General features: G+C 41.9%; 1 protein-coding gene and 1 long non-coding RNA gene across 2 annotated transcripts; both read left to right on the plus strand.

The window, feature by feature from the left end:
- Positions 1-1,055: 1,055 nt before the first annotated feature.
- Positions 1,056-4,046, plus strand: arfrp1 (ADP-ribosylation factor related protein 1). Its single transcript, XM_068315255.1, has 7 exons — positions 1,056-1,379; positions 1,568-1,655; positions 1,851-1,933; positions 2,024-2,105; positions 2,208-2,278; positions 2,704-2,804; positions 2,934-4,046. The coding sequence occupies exons 1-7, from the start codon at positions 1,287-1,289 to the stop codon at positions 3,019-3,021; spliced, it is 606 nt and encodes a 201-aa protein (XP_068171356.1). The 5' UTR covers positions 1,056-1,286; the 3' UTR covers positions 3,022-4,046.
- Positions 4,047-5,477: 1,431 nt separating this feature from the next.
- Positions 5,478-7,526, plus strand: LOC137595851 (uncharacterized). Its single transcript, XR_011035469.1, has 4 exons — positions 5,478-5,636; positions 5,903-5,971; positions 6,999-7,095; positions 7,270-7,526. It is a non-coding gene; the product is annotated as an uncharacterized lncRNA (long non-coding RNA).
- Positions 7,527-9,267: the final 1,741 nt, after the last annotated feature.

The raw sequence follows: 9,267 nt of genomic DNA on the forward strand, positions 1-9,267 counted from the left end.
ATTAGATTGTACTTCGTATTGATCGTTTTACAGCAAGTGAAGCTCGTGGCAGACTACAGAAGAAAAAAGGTATGGGGAAATATACCTTTAATAATTAGAAATCATTCCTGATCAGGTGAATAAATGATTTACTTTCCTCTTATAGTATATTATGAACAGCACAAGTGGCTGAATCAGAAGCCTGGTCAATGGATGAGGTGATAGGCAACCGGTTTCTTCCATGTTTACCAGATTGATCAATCTTTCAGCTTGTTTTGCTTCTTTTCTGCCAATTAGAGACCAACACACTGTCAATCAGTGCATCTGTGCGTGTGCATGTGTGTGTGTGTGTGTGTGTGTGTGTGTGTGTGTGTGTGTGTGTGTGTGTGTTCTAGTCTACAGTATATGTACCATTGTGGGATTAATAAACTATATTAAATCTCTAATTACAATGAATACTTGCAAATAGTGCTTTGTAAATGACAGATAAGCAAACATTTTAACTAGATGAATTCTACTTTTTAGGAAGTCTTTCTGTCAGCACTAATTTGATCAATGTTTCTGAATAGTTGGATCAGTAACATCAAATCAGTAAAGATAAGTCAAGCCTGAATAATTAATTCAAAATTAACTGCCTTTTATTTTACATTGTGACAGTAGGGAAGACAAAGTCCCTGCCACCTTATCTTCATGTACCGTAAACAGCCTGGACTCATTCCTCAGCATTGGTTTACATCACATTCATATTAATTGGAATAATATAAATATTTAAGATAAAAACATTTAAGATTTAAGATAAAAACAAATCTCTCTTCTTTCTTCTTTGATAAAGAAGAAAGAAAGAAAAAAAGACTTTATAATTTAACAAGTCAAAGGACATTAACTTCCGGTCGTCATGAGCTGACTTCCTGGTAAAAAAAAAGTTCAGGGTGGAGTCTATCTGTAACAAGACATGATGCTTTCTGGGATATGTAGTTTTATTAGAACAACCTTCCTGTAGTGGAGTATGCTACAGCGAAAGCTCGTTAACTTCAACTCCCACAATTCCCAACGACCTTCTTCCTGTTTGGCGAACACGTAGCATCGCTTCTGTATTGAACAGGAAGATAGCCGCAAACGATTTTTCTAAACTTGTTTTACGAACATTTAGTAATAATTCACGTCTATTTACGAACTTACTTTGACTAAAATGTCACTCCAGTGGTGTGAGTTGCTGCGTTTACTCTTTTTATACGCTAATACATGCTATTAAGCTAATATTAACGAGCAGTTAGCAAGGATTGGTGTTGTTTACAAGTGTTTCCACCATGTACACGTTACTATCTGGATTGTATAAATACATGTTCCAAAAGGACGAATACTGCGTTTTGATCCTCGGACTGGACAACGCTGGGAAAACGGTAATGAAGATATTATATTAATTATTTACAGCTACACTTACCTGCATGTTATGGTCGTTTGTGGTCCATTGCTTTGAATCCGGTCACTGGGGGACAAAACACTGGGCTGATCTTCAGAGAATTACATTCATCTTCACATCACTGTTGTTTGTTTGTTTGTTTGTTTGTTTGTTTGTTTTTTTCTGCAGACCTTTCTGGAACAAACTAAAACAAAGTTCAGCAAGAACTATAAGGGAATGAATTTGTCAAAGATCACAACCACAGTAGGTCTGAACAGTAAGTAGTTGTCTACTTGTTAATGTTCTATTTGGATTGTTTGTAAGTTCCTTTGATGAAAGATTGGACATTTGCCGATTTTTGAGTTTTTTCCCCCCCCGATAGACGGAAACACACTTGATTCGCCCCCGTTTGGAGGGATTGATTCCTTCTCTTCCTTGTTCTTTCTCAATGATTTCTCACTTCCCTTCTCAGTTGGAACCATCGATGTGGGCAAAGCTCGTCTGATGTTCTGGGATCTGGGAGGTCAGGAGGAGCTGCAGTCTCTGTGGGACAAAGTGAGTGAAACACACACACACACACACACACACACACACACACACTCTGCTCAGATGTGTTTATTCATGTTTAATATTTTTCATATTTAGTACTACGCTGAGTGTCATGGCGTCATCTATGTGATTGATTCAACCGATGAAGGACGCCTGTCAGAATCAAAGGAGGCGTTTGGTGAGTCAACCGTCGGATGCTGAGTGTAATTAACTGGCAGTGATGCCAGGAACGTTTGTTTACTAGTTGTTCAGCCAATCGTTTCATTCTGATGTCCTCCAGAGAAAATGATCAGCAGTGAAGTGTTGGAGGGCGTTCCTCTCCTCGTGCTGGCCAACAAGCAGGACGTCCCGGTACTGTGTGATCTACTGCAGCTAATGCTGAGTCATTTTAACAGATAATCATGAGTTAACCAGTAAGTTGTTGTTGTGCAGGAGTGAAGGACAAAAAACTGATATGAGGGTCTCTGCTGTAACTTTTGCCTTCTGCTTTAAAATCACAATGATTGATGATGAGAGCCGGGTGAAATGGGAAGAGACTCTTGTGCAAGAAAACTTTTGACAAGGATGAATCAGAATAAATATGTTTGTCAAAAAAAGTTGTGGTCAGGCTCCTGTCGAGGATCAATCCATGTAACAACTCGCCCCGTCACACCAACGGAGTCGTTTCGGGTCTCGTTCCCAATCATTTTTTAAACTTTATCGCACAAACTTGTTGGTGTGACTCTATGTTGTGTCTCTACTGTAACCGTCACACGTCGTGTTTCCTGTCTTCTCAGAACTGTCTGTCGGTGCCGGACATCAAAACGTCCTTCAGCGACTTGGCCCCGAAGATCGGCCGGAGGGATTGTTTAGTGCAGCCGTGCACCGCCCTGACGGGGTGAGACCGCTAACCTGTGGAGACTGTCAAATTGTGCTGATCTTTTAGTGACTCCTGTTTTGCTACCACCGCCTGATGTCAGGGGGTTTCCTGTCTTTGTCCATCAACTGTTGCTCTTCCTCAACACAGGGATGGAGTGAACGAGGGCATTGAGTGGATGGTGAAGTGTGTGATCAGGAACATCCACCGGCCGCCCCGGCAGAAGGACATCACGTAAGGAAGCCCGCGGCCGTTCCTGGTCCCTGGTCCTCATGGGGACCCCGTTTCTCCCCGACGACATTCCATGTGAACCCAGGAGTCTTTTCCTCTCCTCGTGTTTGCTGTGACTTTGAAGTTTGAACTTCATTACAGTGTTTTTATCACTAGACTTTCATTTGTGATGTGCTTTGAATGGATGCCTGCCTGTTCCACTGGGTGTCAGGATTTCTGTTGCTTCGTCTCTGAGGACTGGCTGCACGAGTCTCCGCTGACGTTTACCCTGCAGGCTGGTCCCGGCACAGAACCATCAGTTCTCACATTAAAAATATACCAAACTGTCGTCTGTAGAGCTGCTGCGTTTGCTCCCTGAACAATCTCTGCACACGTTTTTGAATTTGAACTGAAATGTATGCTCACAGCGGTTTGTAGATAGCGTTAGCGGTCTGTTTTGGTTTAGTTTCAGGCGTGAATTCTCCAGCCTTCAACGGATCGTCCTTCCAGCGTCTGACTTCAGTTGTTGATTTTCCACGACTATCAGAAGACAAATCATGAACGCTGTACAGGAATGTATTCTTTTGACACTACGTTTACTTCAGTGAATTTTCTTGCGGTATCGGTGTAGCACAGAGAGTTCACGTGCTAATAATGTCAGCTAGCACTGCGGACAGTACCAGAGTAACTACTCTAGCACTGGTTTTGTTTATTTCAGGTGGGTTTGATGCGTTTCTTTGCGTTGGTGTGTTGACGGCAGAGGGGAACTCAGTGCGTCTCCAATCACAACAAGGATAAAACATCTGTAAAACTCTCACAATGTGATTAAAACTCTAACTTTTTAATCGTGTTTGGACGTGTGGATCAGACACGAGGGACTCCACCCTCCTGGGAAACCAGACTGTAGAAACACTAAAACTTTACGGAGTGTTCTGAACAAACTAACACAACATGTCAGCCTCCGCTGGATGAGGTGAAGAGATGGGGGTGATATCTACTCTGTTAAATATATGGTGGATGACGGTGTTAATAAAGTTCTAATTTCAAACTGAAGTCAATTAGCAGTTTCAGCATGTCTTCACAGTAATTTCATCGTTCAAATGACTTAAAATTCAATCAATTAAATTGACTCCCCAGGCCTCCCCAGCAGATGTTCACACCTGGATGTTTTAGGACACAACAGATCCACAAACGCGGTCATGACACTCCTTCCTGTTTCAGCTTCTACCTCGTTTGATTCCCAAGAAATTGGGCATTATGGGAGATTTAATCTGGAGGTGGGAAGAACCCAGAGAACATACAAACTCCTTACAGAAAGGAATTAAACCTGTAACCTTCTTGCTGGGACATAACTGTCACCCATAGCGCCACCTGTCCTGAAAAAATAGTGTCAATGAATGTTACTCATAAATAACTGCGAATGATGTGACTCGTGTGTTGTTGCAACAAAGACGCAAAAACTCCCAAAACAGCATCACATGATCGACAAACGTGACCTGAAACACTCCCGGTGTCAGGTTTTCACTTCCTGAGTAAAGATGTGTTTGTGAGTCCATGTGAAGAGATGAAGATGCTGAGGTTCTCTCTGGGAGTGACCAGGATGGATAGGTTCAGGAATGAGTACATCAGAGGGACAGCACATGTTAGAGGTTCTGGAGATAAAGTCAGAGAGGCCAGACTGAGATGGTTTGGACATGTCCAGAGGAGAGATAGTGAATATATTGGTAGAAGGATGCTGACCTTTGAACTGCCAGGCAGGAGGCCTAGAGGAAGACCAAAGAGGAGGTTTATGGATGTAGTGAAAGAGGACATGAAGGTAGTTGGTGTGAGAGAAGAGGATGAGAAGACAGGGTTAGATGGAGGACACTGATTGGCTGTGGAGACCCCTGAAGGGAAAAGCTGAAAGGAAAAGAAGAAGAACTCGCCCCGTCACACCAACGGAAGAAGAAGAATTTCTTAAACCAGCAATATTTCACAGATTAACTTAATACTATTATTTATTATATTTATTATTAATTTTACATCCACAACAAACCAGGCTTTTAATTACCTAGCTAGCCTTCTGTAATAGACTTATTCACCCTTTCTGGAAACTGTCTTTGTTGGTTGGATTTGTGCAGAACCATCTAAACCACATATGACAAACTCAAGGCCCGTGGGCCAAATGTGGCCCTCTACATCATTTTATGTGGCCCGCAAGAGCATGAAGGTCTGGTGTCTAAAAATAAATATAAACAGATTTCTTTTCTGTCCAACTGTAATGTTTGTAACTTAATTACATTGAGTTACATTTAGTTACATTTACAAGTTACATGTGGCCCTTGAGGACAGCCGTGACACTGATGTGGCCCTGCGTGAAGATGATTTTGACATCACTGTTCTAAACTGTGTTTGTCCATGTGTCAAGATTGAGTCATTTTGTACTCATTAAGTTTTATTTGCACTAATAATTATCGACAGAACACTCTCTGTAACCTTCCTCCTCCTCCTCCTCTCCTACAGGGTTAGACCAGCACATTTATACTGAGACAGACTGACTGACTGTCACATTCTACTGCAGTCAGACTGTTATTTCAGGCTTCTCAGTGCTTCAATCCTGTACAGCCATGGTGCAGAGAGGGACGAGGACAGCTTTCATCCCAGGTCAGTCTGACTAACACTCCTAAAAACAGGTCTCTACTTGATAGAGTGCTTTCTGAACATTCAGTTTGACTTTTCACCATTTCCTTCAGTCGTCTCTTGTGTTGTTTAGAGGCATCCATTTCAGTGATTTCTGCTGGTAGTGTTTGGTTAACATCACCACATTCCCCACTGAGATAATCCCAGGTTTATTCTGTCCCACTGAGTTGTCAGCTCTTTAAATGTGTTTCAGATCTCATGTTGTTCCTTCATGTCTCTACATCCTCCAGTCATGCAGATGTTCATGCTGCTCCTGCTGTGCTCCAGCGTCTTGGCACAAAGAAGTCCTCCTAATGAAGGTCAGCCATTATCCTTCCTATGTTTGAGAGATCAGTCATTCATTAGGTCACTAGTGAGATAGATGGATGGACGAATGGATGGATGGACGAATGGATGGATGGATGGATGGATGGATGGATGGGCAGACAGACAGACAGCCCCTGATGACTGACATGTTATTTTGTTGGTCTTGAGTGGATTCTGGTGGTCAGATCCGGGGGTCAGTGATTTGACTGTTTATTCCAACCCTTTGGAACAGGAGAAGGAAGAAGTCCGTCATCATTTGGTGGATGATGACATGGTAAACACTTCATTGATCACAGTACAGGTAGTCCTCAAGCTACGAACACCAGACTGATGAACATTTGTAGATGTGAACGAAGTTGCTCTGCCATACTGTTGTGTTCACACATCCCCAACGCTTAAGTCCCTCAGTTTGTTGTACATGTCTGTGAGACCATCTCAGTATGTTAGAAGTTATACTCCTTTGGAAACTTTACTGTTTATTGTGTCTGACAAAGCATAGCTACTGCTAGTGATACTGGCAAAAAGCCTTTATCAAATGATGATTAGTGGCGATGATCTGTAATATACTGATCACCACTAATCATACTGTACTACAGTATTTTACTTCATTTATGGGTTCTTTTTAAGATCTTGGAATTATTTCTGGTCAGTCTTAGGGAATAGTACTTTCATATTTAGAGTAGTAATGAGATTTAAATGACGTCAAACGACAATACAGACTCCTCCATCCATCGATTTCCTTCCACATTTGCTCTTTGCGGGTCACGGGGGTTTCTGGAACTCATCCCAGTAGACTATGGGCAAGTTGTGGGGGACATTCTGGATGCATCACTGGTGTACCACGGAGCCACACCAAAGAACAACTACATTTCATACCCACACACACACACACACACACACACACACACACACACACACACACACACACACACACACACACACACACACACACACACACAATGAATAATTATTTTATTGATTACTATTTTACCAGTCGAGGAAAAACTTTCATTTTTACAGGCAGAGGAAGACCATGTCATCTAATTTGCACTCCGGGGGAGGAGGAGAAAGGAGACCCACGAATCTATGACTGTGAATGGACATGTTCAGGGAGGAGGCAAGTCTTCCCATTCTGTGATCATTTGTCAAAAGTCTTTTTATCAATGCAATCATAATTGATTAATTATTTATGCAATACTGAATTAAGTTTCATTCACACTTTCTTCTCTCAGACATTTGGTTTCATTTCCTCGTTGTGTATCTGATATTTTAGCTCAATATATAATTACAGGTCGAAATTGCCAACGCCTTATACCTAAACAAGACTGACCTCCGACCCAAGATGTTCTGGCTGTGGATGCTGCTTTTAAAAAGCTCCAGTTTGTCAAAGATTTACTGTTGTTTTTCCCTAAAGAACATCTTTAACGGCTCAAATTAATAAAAGTTAATCAGTAACAAATAATCTGGCAGTGCACAAACATATTCTGTAGACAAAGTCATGAACATCTGAAATAAAGTCAATCCTGAGCCGAACAAGTCGTCTGTTGGGTTTTCTTGACAGGAAGAAGGTGTGTGTTAATGTTCATAGTTGTAGTCTTAGAGGTTCATGAGGTGAAGTGTAGGATTCTGGGGAGCAGAACCTTACCATCCTGGACACAGAACCTTCCATCTACTTATCCAGCAATAATAATATTACCTGACCTTAGAATGGAGGTCATGATTTACTGAGAACTCTCTCTGAGAAACACCAGATGTCTGTGTCAGGAAGCAGGTTTGGTGGAAAGCCGGGGTATGTTAACCCTGAAATTAGGAAAAATCAGGGTTTCCGGTTTCACAAAGGAAGGTAACTTAACCCAGAATCAGAGGAGTAACTCTGTTAGCCTGTTTCAGGAAGGGAGATAAGTAAATCTCTGCTTTTGTTACCGCAGTAACAGACTTTACAAGCCAAACAGAGTGGCACATTCCCCATTAAATTATCAGCCTGACATTAAAAACTGGTTAAAAATTATTACGAGTCTGTCACTAGGATTGATAAGAGGGGGCTATTGTCTAATCTGACGTTTGAAGCAGATCTTTAACCTCTGACGTTGGTCTTTTACTAATTAATTAAACAGGACATATGCAAATTCACAGCTGCAAATTCAAAGTTTCCGAAAGGAGATCAATTTAAAGCACAGACCAGAGAGCTAAAAGTGTTTGTTCATTTTATTTACTCTCCGTGATGCAGGTGAGGCAAGACCCTGATGGACTCACTGAAAAACACTCAGCACAACCAAACAGCAGCACATGGACTAAATCCACAAGGGAGGAGGGGTAATGAGGGACAGGTGAAGCCAATCAGGGCGGGGCAGATAATCACACAGGAAGGAAACACAGAGGCAGGAAAAAAGAGACAAGGATGAGTGTTAAAGTAAAACAGGAAACATTGACAAGTCCTAAGAACAAACAGGACCATGATGAGGCCCCTGGGAGTCTCACACATCAACTATCGATGAGTTTTATTTTCTCTGGGTATCTGAGTATTTACTCTGTGACAGATGACAACTCTTTACCCTCCCTTCCAAAAGGGGCGATAATTTTAAGTGTTTCCATGTAATAAGACAGAAATGTACTTTGTTTATCCACTGGGGGAAACTTTTCATCCACTCCATCCTACACTGCTCAAGGGCACCTTGGCGGTGCTCAGGAGGTGAACTGGCACCTCTCCACCGTCAGTTCACGCTCCAGTTTTTTTCCTTCACATGGTTCTTGAGCCAGTGTGACGCCAGCGCGTCATTGGGCCACACGAAAGACAAGTCAAACACCCACTTAAGACTAGGGACAGTTTGGTGTGATCAGTTCACCGGAGCTCCATGTTTTTGGATTTGGAAGGAATTCGTACATCCCAGAGAGAACCCACGCTGACACTGAGAGAACATACAAACTCCTCCTTAGAAAAAAGAATTGAACCTTCATGCTGTGAGAGAACAGGGCTACCCACAACGCCACTGTGTCGCCTGTCCTAAAAATAAGTATTACTCATAAATAACCGTTTTGTGTATAATTGTGTTTGTTGATGCTCTGACACTGACAAAGGACAGTCAACAGTTAACAAGTTTAGTTTAAACCAACATTTCATCACCTCTGGTTCCTTGTTTGATGTTGGTCAACTTGACATGCAATAACTCCATCTTTTTTATCCTGATGCAATGGTTACTCATCAATTTAGTTTCACTCAAGAGAGACCGAAACGTGTCCAGTATGTCTGAAGTCTATGAAACATGGGCATACATGCTCAGACTGTTATGTC

The sequence above is a fragment of the Antennarius striatus genome, chromosome 5 (genome assembly GCF_040054535.1).
Source record: "Antennarius striatus isolate MH-2024 chromosome 5, ASM4005453v1, whole genome shotgun sequence".
NCBI classification, from domain to species: Eukaryota; Metazoa; Chordata; class Actinopteri; order Lophiiformes; family Antennariidae; genus Antennarius; species Antennarius striatus.

What these genes read in the sequence shown, in the direction of transcription:
- arfrp1 (XM_068315255.1), top strand. Translation starts at nt 1,287, where the DNA reads ATGTACACGTTACTATCTGGATTGTATAAATACATGTTCCAAAAGGAC. An exon ending in TGCAGTCTCTGTGGGACAAA is followed by an intron (nt 1,934 to 2,023) that starts GTGAGTGAAACA and finishes TTTCATATTTAG; the next exon opens with TACTACGCTGAGTGTCATGG. An exon ending in CCAACAAGCAGGACGTCCCG is followed by an intron (nt 2,279 to 2,703) that starts GTACTGTGTGAT and finishes CTGTCTTCTCAG; the next exon opens with AACTGTCTGTCGGTGCCGGA.